Source organism: Poromitra crassiceps (genome assembly GCF_964638095.1).
Source record: "Poromitra crassiceps genome assembly, chromosome: 9".
NCBI lineage: Eukaryota > Metazoa > Chordata > Actinopteri > Beryciformes > Melamphaidae > Poromitra > Poromitra crassiceps.
In genome coordinates this window covers 39,660,468-39,683,260 of record NC_139630.1, presented here as the reverse complement: position 1 = coordinate 39,683,260, position 22,793 = coordinate 39,660,468, and the positions used below count along the sequence as shown (strand labels likewise).

The window sequence follows — 22,793 nt, the reverse complement described above, 5'->3', positions numbered from 1 at the left end:
TTTCATGAGTTCATTGACGCCCGTGTGTGTGTGTGTGTGTGTGTGTGTGTGTGTGTGTGTGTGTGTGTGTGTGTGTGTGTGTGTGTGTCTGTGTGTGTGTGTGTGTGTGTGTGTGTGTGTGTGTGTGTGTGTCTGTGTGTGTGTGTGTGTGTGTATGTGTATGTGTGTGTGTGTGTGTGTGTGTGTGTGTGTGTGTTTTGCACGTGCGTACTGTATGTATGTGTGTGTGTGTGTGTGTGTGTGTGTGTGTGTGGAGGTGTGTGTCTGTGTGTGTGTGTGTGTGTGTGTGTGTGTGTGTGTGTGTGTGTGTGTGTGTGTGTGTGTGTGTGTGTGTGTGTGTGTTTTGCACGCGCGTATGTGTGTGTGTGTGTGTGTGTGTGTGTGTGTGTGTGTGGAGCAGCCACAGCACACCCAGAGGAAATCTCATGTTCCTGCAGCCTACAAGAGTAAACAGATCTGTAACCACGGAGCACTGGCACCGGGCCTCGGCCACCAGCGCTATAAGGAATGAATCACATCACACACACACACACACACACACACACACACACACACACACACACACGCATAGACTGAAGTATGTGCATGTGTAAGTACGCGTTCGTTCGTACTCAGTCACAAACCCACAGTTAGAATACACAGCTGTCACTCAGATGCATACAAACCCCTAATAAATAAATAAGTAAATAAATAAATAACGGTTTTGGATTGGATTGTCTTCCTTTTTTTGCTGACTTTCTGCATGTATCCTCAAATATTTATTGCCACCCCATTTGATATTGTGTGTCAAGATAATATAAGATCGTAATATTTGAAATATCATGACCTGGGTCCAGGGATGGGCTTCTGTATATCCCTCCATGAGATGAGGCACATGCCCTCCTTAAAGGGCCACTGTGTTGATTTTCAACCAGCTTTGTATGATTACGAAATCAGTAGTATTATGCAAATTACCAATGTTTTAACTTCTCTCCATCTTGCCTGGATGTCAAGAGCTCCCTATGCATTCACACAACTTCCTGCTCCAAATGATATCATAATGATGTGACGTCATTTGGACCAGGAGGTTCTGAGAATGAAGGTAGAGAGAGCAATAATGAAAGTGATAGTGACGGTGACACCATGGCAAAACCGCTCCAAATGACATTATTATGACATCATTTGGACCAGAAAGTGGTCCTCATTCAAGATTTCAGATAATCATTTTTAGCCACAGAGTGAAACTTCCCCTGTCTTTTATGTTCCTCTCTCTCTCTCTCTCTCTCTCTCTCTCTCTTCTGTTTTCCCTCGCTCTCCTTACTCCTCAGTCCGCACATCTGCGGTTATTTATCTGTTATGCTGTGGCAGCAATGTGGTCAACATGTGTCTGGCTGCCTTCCACATAGCACTCATCTGTAGTCAACTTATGAATCACTACAGGACTATAGTAGACCAACCAAGCTCCTTATCGCTGAGGCCCGCCAGCGCCGATGGCTGGATACCCGCTGCTATAGGGACGGATAGATGGCGTTCTAAGACTTCCCTTGGCTTTATACGTAACACACGAGTACGCCATGTGCCACCTGCGTCCCACTTCTGACCTAATGTTCTATTGTAGCTCGGTTGTTTTTTTCCCCCTCCCGCTCTCGGGTCAGCGAGAGCAGCAAGCAAAGCATAGGCGTCACGACCTAGGAATTAGAGTATCTAAGATGAGTATCTGGATTGCCTAAGCCTGCGGATTTGCATTACCCTGACCCCTGAACTTTAAATCTCAATGTTATTTAATCCTCTTGTAAGAGTATACCCTCAGATGGCATGATTGTATGCACAGAACAACCTAGAAACCAGGGCAGAGATTGATGGCGGTGGCTGTGTGTGCTGTGAACTACAATCAATGGGGACGTGGTGGGCCTTAAAACGGTGGTACGGCGAAAGGTCTTGTTTTGCACCGGGGCCTTTTCATCTGATTAACTGAGCTGATCGAGTGGAAACTCTTCTGAATTATTTTTGATATAGGCTTATTGTGTCATTTAGTTTGACTTCACTGGAATCTGAATTCAAAGGAACTTATCACCAACACCCGCAGCCCTCCAACCTTTGTAGTTTGCTTGCAAATGATAGGCTAATTGAATCTCTTCACATGTGGTTTAAAAAAAAAAGCTGGACCCTTGAGATGTCTCGTAGATAACGGTGGTGCAGCTTTTGACCCCCAGACATGAGCACAACTTATGTTGGAACTTATGTTGGATTGAAAACACACAGTCAGTAAGACGGCTCAATTAAGGAAACGTTTGATGCTGTTTATTCTTATTCTAACAAAACACTGATTGAGCATATTTCCTCCATGTTCTGTTAGAGGAACTGGGCCGTGAGGCCTAATTGAATCCTGTCATCACTGAGCTCCGGATGTTCTGAAGGTAGAAAAGGTCATTTAGATAAAACAAATTACAGCCTTGCGCCCATTATTTCTCGTCAAAGCTCACAGTACCACACAAAAACAACAACCTTTTCATCATGGATTATTAGAAAATCTCACATTCCAGCTTCCAGCAGCCCTGATGTGTGCGCAGGACATTCACCACTCTATAAGATGAATACATGAACCTCCCTTTGATGGTCTGACTTGTAAAATAAAACATGTAAATTAAAACTCACACTTGCTCAATCCTGGCATGGGGGAAGTTTAAGTATTTTGGAGGTGTTTTGAAGTGAAACCAGATTGTTTGAAAAGTGTTGAGGGTCTCTTCTAGCATTATATGAGTGGATTATTTCTGGATGGTCCTGGCTAAACACAGTGAGAAACAAAACAAGGTCATCGTACAAGAGGAGTGCGTTCCTTGGCTGGGACCATTAGCGAGGCTGCGGTATCTCCTGTCCGCTCTCTTTGATCAAGCCTGTAGCTCCAAACAACACATTTGACTGCACTTTTCAATACCGTTTGCTTTAGTGCTGCCATGGAGACACTGTGACTTTCTTAATGGAGAGGAGAGGTTTGGATAAACAAATTGTTGTTCAGCCACTAAAACATATACTGGTCCGGCAATAAGTCATTTCAAATACATGATATTTGTGTTGTGATTTTTGGGCTACAGCATATGCTTACCTAGGTCTACTTTGCAGTATTAAAAACAAATCTGCTGTAGAATTCAAGATAAATGCCTGATCTACAATGCTACAGTTGTACTATTCAATGTGTACTTCATGCTGGGGCTGTAAAAGAATACGCTGCAACAGATGAGGAACACAATTTTCAATGGATGCTAACTGTCTGTAGGAACATGAATGTAGGCTAATGTAGGAACATGAATAGCCCAACTCGACGGACAACAACCTTATGTTAAAGGCAAGTAGGCTACTGTTTTTGTGTGTGTTTTGCTACATGTATGAAAAAGTAGGGCCTTGTTGAATGGAGCCTGCAGGGCCATATAGGGTACTCCGGTGAGACTATGATTGAGTGAAACGAAGGAGCAGTCGAATTCTTGTGCTACTTTAACTATAATGCGGAGTAGGAAAGTGTGATTCACTTGGGACCTTTCATTGTGTGAAGCACTTCTGCCTGAGACTTTGAAAGTCTTGAGTTTAATGTACAAACTGCGAGGACTAGAATTGTTAAGTAGTTGAGCACCAGATGCTTTGTTGGTGATGTGTCAATCTACACTCCTATAGAACTGATCTCATATAGCGTCTCAATATAATGTGGAAAAACCCCCGAAATGAGCCAGGCGATGAATGCAAAGTCTTTATATATTTCTTCATCATAATTGCGACAACATATTCACTGAAGTACAAGGTAGAATGAAATGCAGACACTTGATGCTGCTGTATGAAGTGATGTGAGGCAAGTGGTTTCCCTTTTGACGCCGAGCGCCTGCTTCTCAGTCCGTTTAGTGCACCATGTTGAGTATAGAGTCATTTCAAAGCTTCAGCAAACTTTAAAAAAAAGAACAGACAAATAAATACTGTACAAGACCATATTATATGTAATACTAGGTTCAGAAATCACCAAACGATCATGCTTTTCTTAACACAACACTTGATATATGCACTTTCATAGAACAATGCAGCATTTCTGGCGAGTTATCTTTTCCCTTCACGATAACACTATCATCAACAAATGGCAAACATGAGTACATTTGATATTCATATATATCTTTTGTATATATACCTTAAATAAAGTGCCTTCCTTTAAAATCTGTGATTCCAAAATGTAAATGCGTGTTCGCATAGTATACATCTGGAAGTAGTATTCCTGAAAGAGGTTTGGAGTGAACACCCATAGAATTAGAATGGATAGAAAGGGCAATTCCTGGAGTCTCTTGGTGCTTAGAACATTACTGCCATTGAGACTGTTTGCTAAAGCTTGCTAATTGTCACAGGAATGAGCATTTGTTCTTATGTGAAATTGTCCACACTGACATGATCAAATATTCTATGTCAGCCACCATAAGAGTACCAACAAATCTCAATTGTTTATTTGAGTAGAAATGTCCTTTCTATCCTTTCAGGTAAACCCAAAGACTTCAAGCCAACAGCCTCAATAGCAATGGCAGCTTTTTTCCGCAAACACAATGCACCAAATCAACACCAGCTATTCAGTGATAATGGATCCCCCCCCCCCCCCCAAAAAAAAAAAAACTGCACAAAAAGCATAATCTGTTCATCAATCTGGATTACACATTCGATATCCTTCTACTAATCTCTACCCGAATGCACGTGCACTTCGTACAAAGGTCCAATAGTGCTCCGTGGTCGAGGTAAATGAACAAAATTTGATCATGGTCAGTTAGTCCCCCTGAGAACATTGTAGAGACATCTCTATGAGAACAACCTGCGCACTTGAGAACACTTTACCTACATTTATGCTGTAGATATTTAGATGGCTGGATTTACACAGGTGGTGACAGTCTGATTTTTAACTCTTTGTGACCCATTTAGGCAATTACTATGCTCATAATTCTCACCAGCAAGCTCATCAATGGGTTTGAAATCCCTTTAGCTTACTGATTGCTTGCTCTGATTAAGATATCCAACTAATTCTTAAATTTTTCTAGCGATCCTTTATTATTACTAATAGGAGTCTAGTGCCCCAATATATTGAAATGTACATAATGTACATGTGGGAGCTTTTCAGAAAATGTAATTATGTTTCTTATTCATTTGGGTCTAGTGATGTCCTTCCTTCACACTTTAGGCTTGTATTAGCCAAAATATCCCCCTTAGTACCTTTCAAACCTGAAATATATCCATTTATTGTTAGCAGCATAGTTAGGAGTTTTCATATATTGGACTCTGCCCATGCATTCCTTTTTCTCATCAGTATAACCTGCCCACAATCATACATTTCCTCATGTAAAATCAATAAGAAGCATGATCAAGATGTTTACCATAATGTTGCTATTGACAATCACAAGTGCTCCGGGACACCGCCAAAAAAAGAAAAGAAAAAAAAAAGCCAGCAGGTAGACCTCATGCTTACACGCACACAGGAGTGTGTTCTGAATACAAAACAAAAACAAAGAGACAGCTTGATGATGTCATGCCAGATGTGTAACAGGTTGGCAAGCATTGGTAGAATGCTGCATCTTTTTTCCCCCCATTCATGTAATTCAGTTCAGTTCAGTTGAGCCTGATATCAGGACACTGTGCCAAATCCTAACTTGAGACAACCACACTTCAGCATCGGCCTGAAAAAACCCCAAAACGCCCAATCGCATCTGTGCATTACCTCTGAGTCTTCAATGCACAATCAATTGCCAATGCATGGTTTATAGAGTTTAGACATATAGATGTAGATTTTTTTTTAAGGTAGGCAGTCCCCGCTCAAGTTAGGATTGGGCCCACTGACTCTCTGGGTGAAGTGGTAGTTTTGGCTGTGGTCCCTCAGTACTCCCTGGCCTCTTCCAGTTCATTCATGAACACGTCTTCATGGGGGTTTGCCGGGCAGCTCAGCCCGTTGTTGGGCGGCCGCACGGCGTGGAAGCGACTCCAGTCTCCCTTGCACAGGATCCAAGGCAGCACGTCCACTTTGAAGTGCAGCTCGGGCGAGAACTCGGTGCTGATCAGGTTAGGCGTGCCCGCGCCCTTCCCCCGCGTGATCAGCCGCCCGCGGTCGTCGTAGCAACAGTGCTGCGCTGCCAGCGTGGACGAGTCGCTGGAGAGCGCCGAGCGGATGCAGGAGCGCGCCGACGGCTTGTAGATGTCCAGCCGCTCCTTGGGGCCGCTGGCGTCGCGCCAGCGGAACGGCCGCTCATGATGCTCGTCGAAGACGCTGACCACCGTGTACGCCACGTCGGAGGGGTAGATGCAGGGGCAGCTGGGCAGCTCCGCCAACACCTGGTGCAGGTACCTCTGGAGGAACTCACTTTTACAGTTAAGCCACTTCTCACAGCTGTCCACATCTGTTGGAAAGAGCAGAGTAGCACCCTGTTTTTAGCGTTACTAGTCACAACTCTTGACTTGGCAAAGTCTTGTGTGTGTGGGGGCTCTACTCTCTTTTGGTCTAAACTGTCCAACGTCCGGCCTTCTGTATTTAACACATATTTCAGAGCAAACAGTAGAGCCTGACCCCAGTGTTGGCTTTCTTTTGGGTACTAGATGACAGCCCTTTCAGAGGCTCCACTTCCAGAGTAGTGAGGTTCATAAACCTTTTTAACTGGAAGCCTCACACTCATGTCTGAGGGTAAACACAAAACACATTCAACTGACCTGTCCCGAATGGCTCTGTGCCATTCTCCATCTCGAAGGGGAAAGGCTCCACCACAGTGTTGACATCATCTACAGAAAGGACAGAGGCACATCAAATATAAATTAAAGACTATATTTGACACAAATAACAACCATACAGACATAATATGAACCTCTACTGCCGTCGCTCTGGAGTAATAATATTTTGGTAGTCAAGTCAAGTCAAGTCAAATTTTATTTATATAGCACCTTTCATACACAAGGCAATTCAAGGTGCTTTACAAAAAAATAATCGAAAAAACAAGCAGCAAAGCAATGCACATATAAAAAAACACACATAAAAAACACAGCCGACAGTTTTAGTTAAAATATATACTCAAATTAACAAACATGAAACATTATTTCTGTTTTAAATAAGTTACAAGGCACTCTTCAGTATTATTATTACATGTACAGTCCATTTGTTGGAAATGTACAGGAATCTTTTTTTTTTTAATTACAGGCCGAGAGAGGCAGTAGTTTAGTAGCAGTTAAAAGCAAGAGTAAACATAAAGGTCTTTAGCTTGGATTTAAAAATAGGCAGAGTAGGGGCAGATCTAATGTGTTCAGGGAGTTTGTTCCAGTTATGAGAGGCATAGTGGGAGAACGCGGCTTCACCATGTTTTGATTTGGTCCTCGGGACAATTAGTAGACCAGTGCCTGAAGATCTCAGGGATCTGGATGGTTCATAGTGTAGAAGCATTTCAGAGATGTAGTGTGGGCCTGACCCGTTGAGAGATTTGTAAACTATTAGCAGAATTTTAAAGTCTATTCTAAGATTTACTGGCAGCCAATGCAGGGATTTGAGAACTGGTGTAATGTGTTCAGCTTTCTTGGTTCTTGTTAGAACTCTAGCAGCCGCATTCTGAATGAGCTGTAGTTGTTTAATAGCTTTTTTGGGAAGACCATTGAAAAGACTGTTGCAGTAGTCTAGCCTGCTAGAAATGAAAGCATGAATTAGTTTTTCAAGATCTTGTTTGGACATGTAGCCTCTAATCCTTGCTATATGTTTTAGATGATAGAAGGCAGATTTTCTTATAAGCTTGATGTGGGAGTTGAAATTTAGATCAGAGTCAATAATAATGCCAAGATTTTTTACCTGGTCCTTTGGCTTCAAAGATAGGGATTCGAGGTGAGCAGTAACTTTGAGCCTATCTTCTTTTTTGCCGAAGACAATTATCTCTGTTTTGTCTTTATTAAGTTGGAGAAAATTCTGGCACATCCAATCATTAATTTGCGCAAGGCACTGACACAGTGTCTCTATGGGGGCATAGTCATCCGATGAGAGGGCTATGTAGAGTTGGGTGTCATCTGCATAGCTATGATAAGCTATTTTGTTTTTTTGCATAATTAGGCCCAGAGAGAGCATATAGTCATCCAACACAATGGAATAAAGGTTCTAATAAACTGGCCTGCACATTACAGACCAGCATTTGGACCAATGAAGACCAATGCATCTGTGCCTCAGAAGGGAAGAAGATGTGAGCTCACCAGGACAAGGCTCCAGGTCGCACCTGGAGGCCTCTGTCAGCGTGCAGGAGTAGCCGCAGGACTTGGTCCTCTTCTTCTCACCGTGTCCACAGGTCACTGAGCAGGGCGACCAGGCCGTCCACTCGTCTGTCTCCTTCTCTGTGGGAGGAAAAACCAAACACAGACGTAATCAGTGACGCCAACTCAGCCCAAAGCTACTTTGGTTACATTTCATTTTGGCCTGGGACTATAGGGAAGCAATCCTGTGAGAATTCAACAAATGCTTAGGTCAGCTGTTCCCAAACGTTTCCGACTGAGGGCCCACTTGAAAATCTCAAAAACGTTCGCAGCCCTCGGAGTACGGAGGCCAAATAATGCGTTAACGATAAAAGGAGCTGTCCATCAGCACCACACAGAAATCAGAAACTAAAAGGGAGGGGCTGTCTGCAATAGGCTAATTGATGAATAAATGACTACAAATTAAATAACGGTATCATTTAACAATGGAGAAATGCAATAATAATTAAAAAAAAAATCCAGGAAGATCATTCAGTTTTGCAAATGATTTGCAGCCCACTTCCGTAATACCTTCCGGCCCACAGGCTGGGAATGGCTGCTTTAGGTTAATGCAGGGTTTAAAAACTGACAATTATTGGAGATTATTAGAAAGCGAGAGGGAGCGAGAATGTGAACGGCTGTTACATTTTCGAGGAGCACTGTGTCATGTTTGTGGTCACTGGTCAACATTTGGCTCAAGCACGACACAAAGGCCTGAGCAAGATTATGAGCACAATGGGAATGACCTTTACAAATCTAGACAACAAACTTCTCTGCTCAAAGTTCTCTTAAAAAAAAAAAAAAAAAAAATCAGAATCGGCTTTCCAAATTTCTAGTCTTTTTCAGTCAATATGGACGGAAATGTTCTCCTGGTCTAACCTTTCCCATGCAAACACATCCTTTTGAAGTAGGCTTCAGTCAAATTAGAGAGAGAGAGAGGGAGAGAGAGAGAGAGAGAGAGAGAGAGAGAGAGAGAGAGCACGCGCACACACACACACACACACACACACACACACACACACACACACACACACACACACACACACACACACACACACACACACACACCAAGTTTCCTCATGGTGTTAATGACACTGAAGACAAGTTGTTCTTGATTACAGGCGAGGTGGGTGCAGAAATACCAACTTGGGTGAAGCGAGCACCCCATTTGCCTTTGTGGGCGCTGCCAACTTGCCATGTGGGCGTGGCCACATGGGAACAGGGTCTCAGGAGAGTCTTAATTACAGGCCACGCCAAGACGGACATCCTTGATTGATGTGCACCAAACCTTTAGATCTGACCACTTAACAGGCTTTGTTGCCCTTTCTGGTAAGTCTACACATGCACATCACTTACACAAACAAGCTTCATATGAGTAGATAGGGCGCATACCTCCGCCAACGCTATGCAAATGTCAAGATATGCCAGTTCATCGTTTGATTTAATTTCTTCCATGCACTATTACCAACTTGTCTCACATCAGCGGACGCACACATGTTCACGACTGGATCTGAAACGGGACATAAGATTATCCCTGGCCAAATTCTAGCCACTTTTAAGCATTTTAGCTAATTATTGCAACACCACGCACATGGTCAATCAGCTCTATATTTCCTCAGTTTCCATTGGGGCTGCCCTTTTACCATTCGATGGGAAAATTAGTTCCTCTGTGCCCCATGTTGTTTGATTGGGCCGATAATGGATGCTTCGTATGTCTGCTGATTGGCCACAAAGTTTGATGGTGTTATGTGAATCTGTTCCGAAGTGACCGTATATGCCTTTTAGTGATAAGCCACGCCCACTGTCCCGTATATGCCTTTTAGTGATAAACCACGCCCACTGTCCCGTATATGCCTTTTAGTGATAAACCACGCCCACTGTCCCGTATATGCCTTTTAGTGATAAGCCACGCCCACTGTCCCGTATATGCCTTTTAGTGATAAACCACGCCCACTGTCGCGTATATGCCTTTTAGTGATAAACCACGCCCACTGTCGCGTATATGCCTTTTAGTGATAAACCACGCCCACTGTCGCGTATATGTGTTTTAGTGATAAACCACGCCCACTGTCCCGTATATGCCTTTTAGTGATAAACCACGCCCACTGTCCCGTATATGCCTTTTAGTGATAAACCACGCCCACTGTCCTGTATATGCCTTTTAGTGATAAACCATGCCCACTGTCCCGTATATGCCTTTTAGTGATAAACCACGCCCACTGTCCTGTATATGCCTTTTAGTGATAAACCACGCCCACTGTCCCGTATATGCCTTTTAGTGATAAACCACGCCCACTGTCGCGTATATGCCTTTTAGTGATAAACCACGCCCACTGTCCCGCCCCCCTTTGGCCAATCTGTACAAAAGGTTAATCAGTTCTTTCTTGGCTCATGACCAAACTTTCCACAAAGTTTCATCCAAAACTGTTCATAACTTTTGGAATGATCCTTCTAACAGACAGACAAACAAACAAACAAACAAACAAACAGATGGAATGGGGTGAAAACATCCATCCAACTCCGTTAAGGGAAGTAACTGTGTTTATACAATAAAACGTCTGTGCACGATGAGGCACACGTCTGCTCTTTTTCCCATCAGAGGAGAGCAGAATTAAGAGAAACAAAACAAAAGAAGCAACAAAGGCGTAAATGTTATGCAGAGCCCTGAAAGACCCCCGGAATTCTTGAACTGGCTCAAAAGGCCGAGCCGCGGAGGGCAGCGAGGGCCGCCAGGGTCTGGAGGGGAGGGAGGTGGTGGGGGGAGGGGGGGCACAGGGTGCCGCGGACGGATGAAAGGGCCAGCCGAATGGCCCCTGTCATTCTGTGTTCCCAATCTGCCCTCTAATTGTCCACAAGCAGAGGGCTGTTTTGTCCCAGGGAACAGTGCCGGCCTCACGCTGCCATTAGCGAGCGCATCCGACCCATCTTCAAACGGCGGGCCTCTGCGACCAGCACCACCAGGCCTCTGCGACCAGCACCACCAGGCCTCTGCGACCAGCAACGCCAGATCTCTGCGACCAGCACCTCAAGGCCTCTGCGACCAGCACCGCCAGGCCTCTGTGACCAGCACCTCCAGGCCTCTGTGACCAGCACCTCCAGGCCTCTGTGACCAGCACCTCCAGGCCTCTGCGACCAGCACCTCAAGGCCTCTGTGACCAGCACCTCAAGGCCTCTGCAACCAGCACCTCAAGGCCTCTGTGACCAGCACCTCAAGGCCTCTGTGACCAGCACCTCTAAGCCTCTGCGACCAGCACCTCCAGGCCTCTGTGACCAGCACCTCCAGGCCTCTGCGACCAGCACCTCAAGGCCTCTGTGACCAGCACCTCAAGGCCTCTGCAACCAGCACCTCAAGGCCTCTGTGACCAGCACCTCCAGGCCTCTGTGACCAGCACCTCCAGGCCTCTGCGACCAGCACCTCAAGGCCTCTGTGACCAGCACCTCCAGGCCTCTGTGACCAGCACCTCCAGGCCTCTGTGACCAGCACCTCAAGGCCTCTGCAACCAGCACCTCAAGGCCTCTGTGACCAGCACCTCCAGGCCTCTGTGACCAGCACCCCCAGGCCTCTGTGACCAGCACCTCCAGGCCTCTGTGACCAGCACCTCCAGGCCTCTGTGACCAGCACCCCCAGGCCTCTGCGACCAGCACCTCAAGGCCTCTGTGACCAGCACCCCCAGGCCTCTGCGACCAGCGCCAGTGTCCACTTGATATAGCCTAGAGCCCACAATGCCCTGATGGTCGAGTGCTCATGCTGCCCTACTGGCATCGCCTGGTCCGCTCTGGCTGTCATGCTGTAGTCTGTCTCTGTATCTCTCTCTCTCTTCCTAAAGACATATATCTCTCTTTTGACATGTGAAACTCATTGGTTGTATTCCCACAATTTACATTTTTACCTTTTTTCCTCCTTACATAAGTGGAAAAGATTTGATTAATTTTGGTAAAGTGCTCAGTTGTAATCAGTTTCTTGTGTTGCTACATTTGAGGCCAAACCGAATGCTGAGAGGTGAAAATACAGAGGGATCGTGCCTACAGTATGGCTGCACTGGCAGACAGTGAGTGTACCTATATGGCTGCACTGGCAGACAGTGAGTGGCTATATGGCTGCACTGGCAGACAGTGAGTGTACCTATATAGCTGCACTGGCAGACAGTGAGTGTACCTATATGGCTGCACTGGCAGACAGTGAGTGGCTATATGGCTGCACTGGCAGACAGTGAGTGTACCTATATAGCTGCACTGGCAGACAGTGAGTGTACCTATATGGCTGCACTGGCAGACAGTGAGTGTACCTATATGGCTGCACTGGCAGACAGTGAGTGTACCTATATAGCTGCACTGGCAGACAGTGAGTGTACCTATATGGCTGCACTGGCAGACAGTGAGTGGCTATATGGCTGCACTGGCAGACAGTGAGTGTACCTATATGGCTGCACTGGCAGACAGTGAGTGGCTATATGGCTGCACTGGCAGACAGTGAGTGTACCTATATGGCTGCACTGGCAGACAGTGAGTGTACCTATATGGCTGCACTGGCAGACAGTGAGTGTACCACTTGGCTGCACTGGCAGACAGTGAGTGTACCTATATGGCTGCACTGGCAGACAGTGAGTGGCTATATGGCTGCACTGGCAGACAGTGAGTGTACCTATATGGCTGCACTGGCAGACAGTGAGTGGCTATATGGCTGCACTGGCAGACAGTGAGTGTACCTATATGGCTGCACTGGCAGACAGTGAGTGTACCTATATGGCTGCACTGGCAGACAGTGAGTGTACCTATATGGCTGCACTGGCAGACAGTGAGTGTACCTATATGGCTGCACTGGCAGACAGTGAGTGTACCTATATGGCTGCACTGGCAGACAGTGAGTGTACCACTTGGCAAACCTCACCGTAGTAGCTCTGCATCGGGTCCCATCCCTCGTTCCAGTGATTCTCCCAGTCCCCGCCCACCCCGCTGGGGAGGGGCTCCTCGCTGCCATAATCCAGGGAGTAATCTTCCTCCTCTTCTTCCTCGCCGGGTTCCTCCAAGCCTGAGCGGCCGGTGCTGTCCTCACTGGTGTCGGCGTCGGTGTAGCCCCAGAACAGGGGCCAGAACAGCTTCTTCCCTCCCAGCCAGTCGACTGTGGAAGAGGGGGAGGAGGAAGAGGAGGGTAGCCAGTCTTTTTCCTTGGCCAGGTCCATCTCTACCTCCATCTGAGGGTCGTCCACCACCTCGATGGTCACCTAGATGATCAGAGAGGGAGAGCTCAGTGAATTTAAAGTGAAAAGCCATGCTCAAACTGAATTTGCATAATGATCATTGATAGCTTCAGTATTTGTGAATTACGAACAACTCTTTCCTAAAGTTATAAATTATCAACCAAGATTCCAAACTGTGGGGTCATTGACAAGCAAAACGTGGAGCTGCCTAATTTGCAGTGAATGTTGGTGAACAGACCAACATTGAGAAAATTATTCATATTCAACAAGTGCCAAAGATCACTGGGATAACTCTGTTAATTCTGATTTTGCTTGAAGATGTCATCAGCTCAGCACAATCAGCACAGTTTATCAACCAGTTGAAGAAGCACCATAGACTAGATCATTGATGATATCGCTTTGTGCAGCTTGACTGCACGAGTTGCATGACTCATCACAAGAAATCAACCTTCTCAAATCCTCAAAGAAAGTATTTTAGAAAAGCAAAGCCGCTCGCTGGGTCTAACTCAGCTCCCTGGGTCTAACTCAGCCGCTCCCTGGGTCTAACTCAGCCGCTCCCTGGGTCTAACTCAGCCGCTCCCTGGGTCTAACTCAGCCGTTCCTTGGGTCTAACTCAGCCGCCGCTCCCTGGGTCTAACTCAGCCGCTCCCTGGGTCTAACTCAGCCGCTCCCTGGGTCTAACTCAGCTCCCTGGGTCTAACTCAGCCGCTCCCTGGGTCTAACTCAGCCGCTGCCTGTGTCTAACTCAGCCGCTCCCTGGGTCTAACTCAGCTCCCTGGGTCTAACTCATCTCCCTGGGTCTAACTCAGCCAGCCAGCCAGACGTGAGCAAGAGCATTCAGACAAGCAAGCGACCCCGGCGTCTTCGCTTTCGTCTCGGGCAGAGAATGCGAGCGTTTATTCGGGTTAACTACCTCTCATTACCTCAGTATGACTCATCCTAGATGCTGCAGTAGTTACAAGGCCCCGCTTCAGCTGATGTAAAGAGCAGGCAACAAGGAAACGTCCTGTCTGCATTTATGCTATCTTTTTGTTACTGTTGTGAAAACAGTTTAAGGTATAGAGTTAAGGAAGTGACTGGAACTTGCTGTCATTTGCTCTAGACGACTGTACCCTTGATGCAGAGTCTTATAGGTAAAGTATATGTGTGGTGTATGTGCTACAGAAAATTAGGTTTGGTCGGGACAGTGAGAGCCGGGTCACTGTACTTATTACATGATGGAGACGACATGGCCATCATTATGGCCGCCTTACCACATCCTGATTACACTGACCCAGAGAGGAGGCCGGAGGAGAACTAGCCCGAGATAAGTGAAACAGAACGACTTTTTGAAGACGCTCAGGCCAATCTGGAGGCAGATGATGAGGACTTAATGTGTAACGCTTATGATTACAGATCCCCCTTTTCCCTTCATTACACTTTAATTGAATAGTAGCACAAAAAGACACAGCTGGCTGTCTATGATTAGATGATAGAGACTGCTGGATTCTCTTACACAGTGAGAAAATCAATCATTACAAGAAGAGAGAAGACGACTGCCCAGTACCATGCGTCTTTTGCGTTAATGATTTCCATTTAACCCGTAATTCGCTACCTATTTCTTTACCGTGCAATTACGGTGTAATTGCATCCCGGACTACTATAGTCCGGGATGACCCCAAATACAATCTGTGACTCCCCACAGCTGTGCTCAGCAGCTGTGGCTCAGGAGGTAGAGCGCGTTGTCCACTAATCACTTTGAATAAAAGAGGTCCGTGGTTCGATCCCCGGCTCCTCCAGTCCGCATGTTGAAGTGTCCTTGGGCAAGATACTGAACCCAAAATTGCTCCTGATGGCTTGCTGTCATTGGTGTATGAATGTGTACGAGAATGGGTGAATGTAGGCATGTTGGGTAACACTTCACAATAAGGGTACATTAATTAACGGTTAGTTAACACTTCATAAGGCTTAATAAGCATGAACTAACACTTAGTTAATACTTATTATTACCCTACCCTAACCATACAGTAACTCTAACCATTAACTAACCTTAAATTATTAAATAATGTATAAATTAATACCTTAGTTAACATGAACACCATTGGTAAATAATTATTAGTTAACTGTTAATTAAGGATTAGTTCATGCTTATTCATCATTAACAAACCCTTAATCAATGTACCCTTGTAAAGTGTTACCATGCTGTCCATTTGCTATTTACCCCACATGCCACTGACCTGTATGTTGGGGTTCTGTGAGTTGATGTCAGCGTTGGCCAGGTCCGGGAAGTTCTTGAGATCCAGGGTGAAGGGTTTGGTCTCCTCCTCGGGCTCGGGCTGTGGCAGCACCCCCACGGAGCGGTGCTGGGTGTGGGACCACCTGCGCTGGTGGCCCGGGGGCTCGGGCAGCAGACTCTGCACCTGGTTCTGCTGTTCCAGAGCCTCTGGGCTCTCAGGTGGCTGGCCGTGAGCCTGGTGGAAAAGAAAACGTGAGACAATGTATTTAGTATGACGAGTGCAGTGCCTGTTCACCCCGCTGCTGCACAGAGCGCTGTTCGCCCCGCCCCGCTACTGCACAGAGCACTATTCACTAATATTGAACGTAGGATGCACTGATCTGAAAATATTGGCCGATACCGATATTTACCAATGTCTATATGATCTGTATAAAAACATTTTCCTATGATAATCAAATTGTGTTCATACTGAAAAACATGTAAACACTATTACCGTAATTTGAAAAAGTAACGCCTTTCTTTTTTTCCAAACCATTGGGGAAAGCAAATACCGATAACGATATTAACACTGATAACAGATATTAACATTGCTGTTATTTTGGTCATCGGACTGATACCAATATATAAAAAAAAAGACGATATATTGTGCATCCCTACATGTCGGGGTCCAAATTGCACCAAATCCAACACTGCACGTCCTTGGGTCCCCAGCAATACACCCGCCAAGTGTGAAGTAGATCGGACAAACGGTTCTGGAGATATACCGGAGGACACACACACTCACTCACATACTCAGAGAGATTCCTTGCTTAATAGTATGATTTCACTTTTTTTTTCTTTATTGCTAACATCACCCTCCTTGCTCTCACTCATATTAGCGATGATAAATGGCCATCTGGACCACAGACATGAAGCTTTAGAATGATTCAAAGCAGAATATCACCGTCATTTAGAGTTATAGCCCGTACTCTCTACACCTAGTTTACATTTCCTCACTCATTTTGCAATCTATGCTGTATAAAGTAAGAGTATTATTATTCATTTTTTACATTTACTCGTTTATTCATTTTTAAAATAGAAAAGTGTCAAACCTATCTTGAAAATAACTGCTAACAACATCCCCTCTAACAAAGATGCCCCACATAAGAAGATATGTAATAAAGTTAATTTATGGTGACAAGTTTTAAGAGATAATTGGCACACATACACACAAACAAACAAACAAACAAAAAACATTGGTATTATCTTTTTACATAGTATAAAAGCCAGTAGCTCCTTTGGGGTGACATAAAGTCTTGTCATTTTTGTAATTGACTTAATGGCTGTTTGATGAGCACCACCTAGAACACAATTACCGCTCTGTTTTCCAGGAAGTAACTTTGAAAATATCTACAATTTCACAGCTTGGTCAGCAATTCTAAAAAGCCACTGAGGCAACCAACCAACCAACCAGCCAAGCGACCATCCGGCGCGCTCGTTCGTTCGTTTCATTCCTTTTTTTCCCACAACAGTCATGGCATCCAGGCCTTGGACAAAGGGGGGCCTGTGCCAGAGAGATCCTCTTTTAGCTTTAATGAGAGGGCCTGGGAGGCGTGGGACCCCTGGGCCAGCCCGACCCGAGTGTGTCTGATCATCACTGAGATTAACATTATACTGGTTCTACTGGTGAGGAGTCCAAGGCATATCAACTGGAATACATTTGGGCTCTGATTCTCCATTATTGAAAACACGTCTAGTTCACGTCGGAGGACGTTTGTCCTGTGTCTATTCCATGGCTGATACTGGCCCTAGTCAAACCTTAACCTCCCCGGTCCCCCCTTCCCCCCCACAAACATGCATGCAATAGCCACTTGTCTGCCAATTACCAACGTCTGTGTATAGTATCTTCAATACAACAAAATGGCCGAACACAGGATAGGGACAGGACTTTGTGATTGGAGCTGTGCCAGTTTGTAGTCTGCACAGAGTCAAACAGTGGCGGTTGGAGGGCAAAAGAGGGGGAAAACAAGATATGGATTAATGACAAGACGGTTGAAGGATTATAGTGAGCTATGGCCTGTAGAACAGAATGTACTTTTTTACTGTTTACTGCGATTGTCCCATAAAAAAGTGATCTGGCCGCTCATATCCAACCATGTGAACACATAACGCCTATTTAGAGGAGACGCCTGTCAAGCACAATAAGCACTAGATGAGGAGGAGGCAGCCCCCTCCACAGGAATCTGTAAATTGGCAGTAGTGACAAATTAATAACCTTTTAGGGACATTCTGCCTTGTAAATAAACTATTCCTTGCAAATACTGCAAACAAATATTCCAAATATTGCAATGAATGCAACTTTGACCTATTCCCACACTTTTACCAAGAAAATGCTTATTGTGCTATTCAAACAGACAAGGGGCACCATTTAACAAATGATAGTAATATTAATAGTAATATTACTGCAATAAACAGTCCAATGATAACACTCAGCCAGCATGACTTTTTATATGACCTCTCAACGATCCCTGCAAGTTTACAAATACAAATATTAAAAATCATGTTCATATGGGAGCGTTTCAAAGGTATGAATCTTGGATCGAACATAATCTCTGATTTGCAGGTAGGTGAGCCAGTGTGTGCCGGGCAACTCAAACTTCCTCTTCACTAGATCAAAGGATGCAAAATGACCATCTATGTATAGGTCTCTGATGGAAACCAGTCCCTTCTCACTCCAGATATGGTCGTTTTTGTCTGACCGTGGAGGCAAAAAAAGAGTGAATGAAACAAATTGGTGTGTGGACAGAAACATATGGTAATATTAATAACATAATATTTACATAAAATATTGCAAAGGCCCCTTCGGTTTTTCAGAAAAGTCAATGTAAATTCTAATATTCACATATATTTACATACAAGTCACAATTCCTTTTACAAGACCCAGGAAATTATGTCAATGCATTTTTAAAAGGTGAATGTTTTAGATGGGATGCCATCATTTTTGACTGAACTTGAGCAATACTTAGGCTGTTGATTGGAGTCTGTTGTAATAAATGACAATCTAACATCCTTTTGTGCACAAGAAAGGTCGAAAGTGAAGTCACTTTGCTTTTGATTTCTGACATGTTGCACCTGGCTCTTGGCGTAGGATTTTATTGTTCACAATACTACTCTGAATGTATCGTGGTATTGGCCTGTTAGCCGCATCAGTGCTACTGTGCTGCCTTTGGCTAAAGGGAAGGACTCAGGAGAAGATCATGACAACAGAGGGGGATCAGACACAGAGTCAGTGAGAGACAGCAGACAGCTCATTCTGCACTGTGCAAAGCATCCATTCGTCCTACATTCCTCAAATCTGACCAGCGGTGACAATATCCACTCACACACGCACGCACACACATTTGTAACACTCGCATACACATGCTCCAACACCTACACGCACACAAACACACACACGCAGAAACGACTCGGGCCGGAGTCATGAGGGAGGCCGCATAGTTTCACACCCTCCTCATCTCGTCTCGTTACACATCTGGATCCTGTATTTCTTTGCCCTGTATATCACTCTCCTCCTCCCCTCTTCCTCCCCCTCATTCTCTCTGATCCCGCTCTCCTCCTCTCCTCCTCTCGGCAGAGGGGCTCTCCTGATCAAAGGCCTATTGGCTGATGACATGTGGTGTGTTTAACGGGCCGACTATATGGATGCAGTGGGAGACCTTGGCCCGGGCTGGAAACTGGCGCTCTCTCTGTCTCACTGTCTCTCTCTCTCTCTCCCTCTCTTCAGACAAACTCTACTGAGAGATCCACTTCCAACTTCCCACCCCTTCGGTAAAACAAAGCTGACTGGAAAACACTGCATCCATTTAGGGCTACTGCCTCCTCCTCCACTGCTGCTGCTGCTGCTGCTGCTGGTGGTGGTGCTGGTGGTAGTGGCGGTGACACACATTCAGGACGGGGAGAGGAGGTCGAGGCGCTGGAGGGACGGGGGCGGGGGCTGGATGGGTGAAGGGGGGGTTGGAAGGGGGGGGGGGGGGGGGGGCTGGGAAGGCAGGCGGTGTGGCAGCCCTGATTTATGTGACCGCAGATATCAAAGGCCTCTGCACTTGGCCGTTTCCAAACCATTACAGAAGAACAATAAACTATGGGCCCTCTTTGATCGCCGCCTTTGCAAATGAAAAAAAAAACACAGGGAAGAAAAAGAAACAGGGGAAAACAAATGCATGCTCGGTGGAATCGGGGTGAGGGTGCGGAGGTGCGGAGGTGGGGGTGGCAGGGGGGGGGGGGGGGGGGGGGGGCGTATGCGGGGTGGGATGGTACGAAACAGACAGGGCAATCAGGTCCCGATATTTGGGAAAGAGAGCACTCACACTTCAACACAAACCCCCTCCTTCTCCTCCGCTTCCCCGAGAGATGAGGGTAAGACCCAAAACAGGAAATTCCACATTAACACAAAAAAAGAGCCAACGTAAACAATCAGAGGAGTGACCCTTGACCCCGGCTCCAGTGTGAGAGACTCAGAGGGTTACATAAGCCTCTCGTTACTGTGCACCGCTTTACTGTACTGTACTGCCCCCTTGTCTTCCTCTCTCCCTCCTCTAATCTCTCCTCTCCATCCTCCGCTTTGGGACAAGCATCCGCCAGGTCGCAGGCAGAGGTGCACAGACACCAGCTGTCAGGTCGCAGGCAGAGGTGCACAGACACCAGCTGCCAGGTCGCAGGCAGAGGTGCACAGTCACCAGCTGCAGGTCGCAGGCAGAGGTGCACAGACACTAGCTTCCAGGTCGCAGGCAGAGGTACACAGAAACTAGCTTCCAGGTCGCAGGCAGAGGTGCACAGACACCAGCTTCCAGGTCGTAGGCAGAGGTACACAGAAACCAGCTACCAGGTCGTAGGCAGAGGTGCACAGCCACCAGCTGCCAGGTCGCAGGCAGAGGTGCACAGACACTAGCTGCCAGGTCACAGGCAGAGGTGCACAGACACCAGCTGCCAGGTCGCAGGCAGAGGTGCACAGACACCAGCTGCCAGGTCGCAGGCAGAGGTGCACAGACACTAACTGCCAGGTCGCAGGCAGAGGTGCACAGACACTAGCTGCCAGGTCGCAGGCAGAGGTGCACAGACACTAGCTGTAGCTGCCAGGTCGCAGGCAGAGGTGCACAGACACCAGGTGCCAGGTCGCAGGCAGAGGTGCACAGACACTAGCTGTAGCTGCCAGGTCGCAGGCAGAGGTGCACAGACACTAGCTGCCAGGTCGCAGGCAGAGGTGCACAGACACCAGGTGCCAGGTTGTAGGCAGAGGTGCACAGACACTAGCTGCCAGGTCGCAGGCAGAGCTGCAAAGTCACCAGCTGCAGCCTTTTGGAGGATGAAATAAGCAATCATAAATGCCACAGCAACTTTTTCTGCTCACTAACCATCCCCCTTCTCTCTCCCTCTCTCTCTCCTTTGACATCAATCAGACAGATGATGGGAGAGAGACCCAATAGGGCATCCATGGGAGGCCACACAAGAAGGAAAGTTCAAAGGCAAAAGCTGAACCCTGACCCCTGACACACACACACCCACACACACACACACACACACAAGCACGCACACGCGCGCGCGCGCACGCACGCACACACGCGCACTTTGATATCCATATATGTCCATGTGTAAGACAAACACTTGCTTGGAAACACTACCGACTACACAGAGTGTGTGTAGAGACTTTGGATTTATTATTGGTGCTGCCCAGTGTTGGCAAAGCTTCTCTGCTACCTTACTATACATGGAGAGAGAAAAGGAACAACAGAGATTAGGCTTCTGCACTCCTGAGGAAATCAATCTCTCATGTCATTTGTACATTGATATTGATTAATAGGCTATTGTGACTTTTGTGTGACTTACATACTATTTTGTGAAACATTTTCTATCTATGGTGTAATAAAATGACCACTATAGCTTCTATTATCCTATAAAATTATATACAACTACAATAAAGAAACTTAGAGTTAATATTTTCATACTTGTTAAAAGTTGGAAACATACATACCATAACATTTTTACATAGCCTGATATTTCTCTAATAGGGACTTACAGTGTGTCTGTGGGATTCAATGGTGAGTTAATAATGACATTAACTTAATTGCATGTTAATTTATTTCCCACGGCATTCAGGGCTATTATTCCTATATTAATATTGTAGGGACTGTTAGTTTTGCCTTGATGTTTGTATAGCCTATTCTTCTCAGTAGCTACTGTAGTAGGATAGCTCTTTTGTTTTTAAGGCAATGAGCAATGCATGGTACATAAAACAGAGAATATCGATCTTGTAATAATTAACACGTTAGCAGTGATTCAACAGGGCATGGGTCATTAAAAAGGAAATCGTATTTTGTCAGCCGCAGGTGTAATCGGCGTCACGGTGATTTTTGAATTGCTAAATTTAGCTAAGCTCCAAAAAGCCAACACACATACTAATAGTCTAATGCATGAAGAAAACTTACCTTATGGGCAACATTCTTGTGTCTAGTGGGAAACGCCGTCCCAAAAGTAACGACAAGTATGGGCCAAATCATCAGCAACATCTGAAATCTCCCCGCGACCTCTTGACGCATCTTCTCCACTGAAAAGCTTCCCTTTGAAGACGATTTTGTAAAAGTAGACTTTGGAGGCTTATTTTCTCCGACTATTGTCTCTAACTGTAGCTGGTTGATTCAGAGAGAGCGATACCCGCTGCCCTTCATTCGTTTTGTCGGCAACTTTGACTCGGGACAAGTTTTGCAGCCTCACCAGCGTCGAACTGTCGCACTTTATGAAGATGCGCACCAGTGTCCCAAGGTATCCAGCAGCGCGCTATCCATATCTGGCACCAGCGACTCTCGCAGCGGCTGTCTGTCCTAGGTCAGTGTCTACCTTCCCCATAAATACACGGTTTTGCATCAGCTTTAAGTACAGAAGAATTCCGATAGACCCACGCTAAATCTCCCCGTCCGCACGACCGCACCGGCGCCCGCTTATTCAGGCTACTTTAAAATGTGAGTCATTTCGTCGTGGGTGGGGGTGGTTGGGTGGGTGGTTGTTTTCTTCCAATACATTGACATCTGGAGTTCATAGTAGGCTGTGCTGTGCGTTTTTTATGCTATCTGATGCGTTAATCCATTATGCAGTTGAAGTTCATCCACACCGGTACCGTG

At 46.0% G+C, this 22,793-nt stretch overlaps 1 protein-coding gene across 1 annotated transcript; it reads right to left on the bottom strand.

Moving 5' to 3' along the window:
* Positions 1-5,664: 5,664 nt before the first annotated feature.
* On the bottom strand, positions 5,665-22,214 carry ism2b (isthmin 2b; the record flags this gene model as incomplete). Its single annotated transcript, XM_083642552.1, has 6 exons — positions 5,665-6,377; positions 6,685-6,753; positions 8,194-8,331; positions 13,118-13,451; positions 15,644-15,877; positions 22,104-22,214. 6 exons carry the CDS (start codon positions 22,212-22,214, stop codon positions 5,860-5,862), a joined length of 1,404 nt encoding a protein of 467 aa, XP_083498678.1. The 3' UTR covers positions 5,665-5,859.
* Between the last annotated feature and the right edge of the window lie 579 nt (positions 22,215-22,793).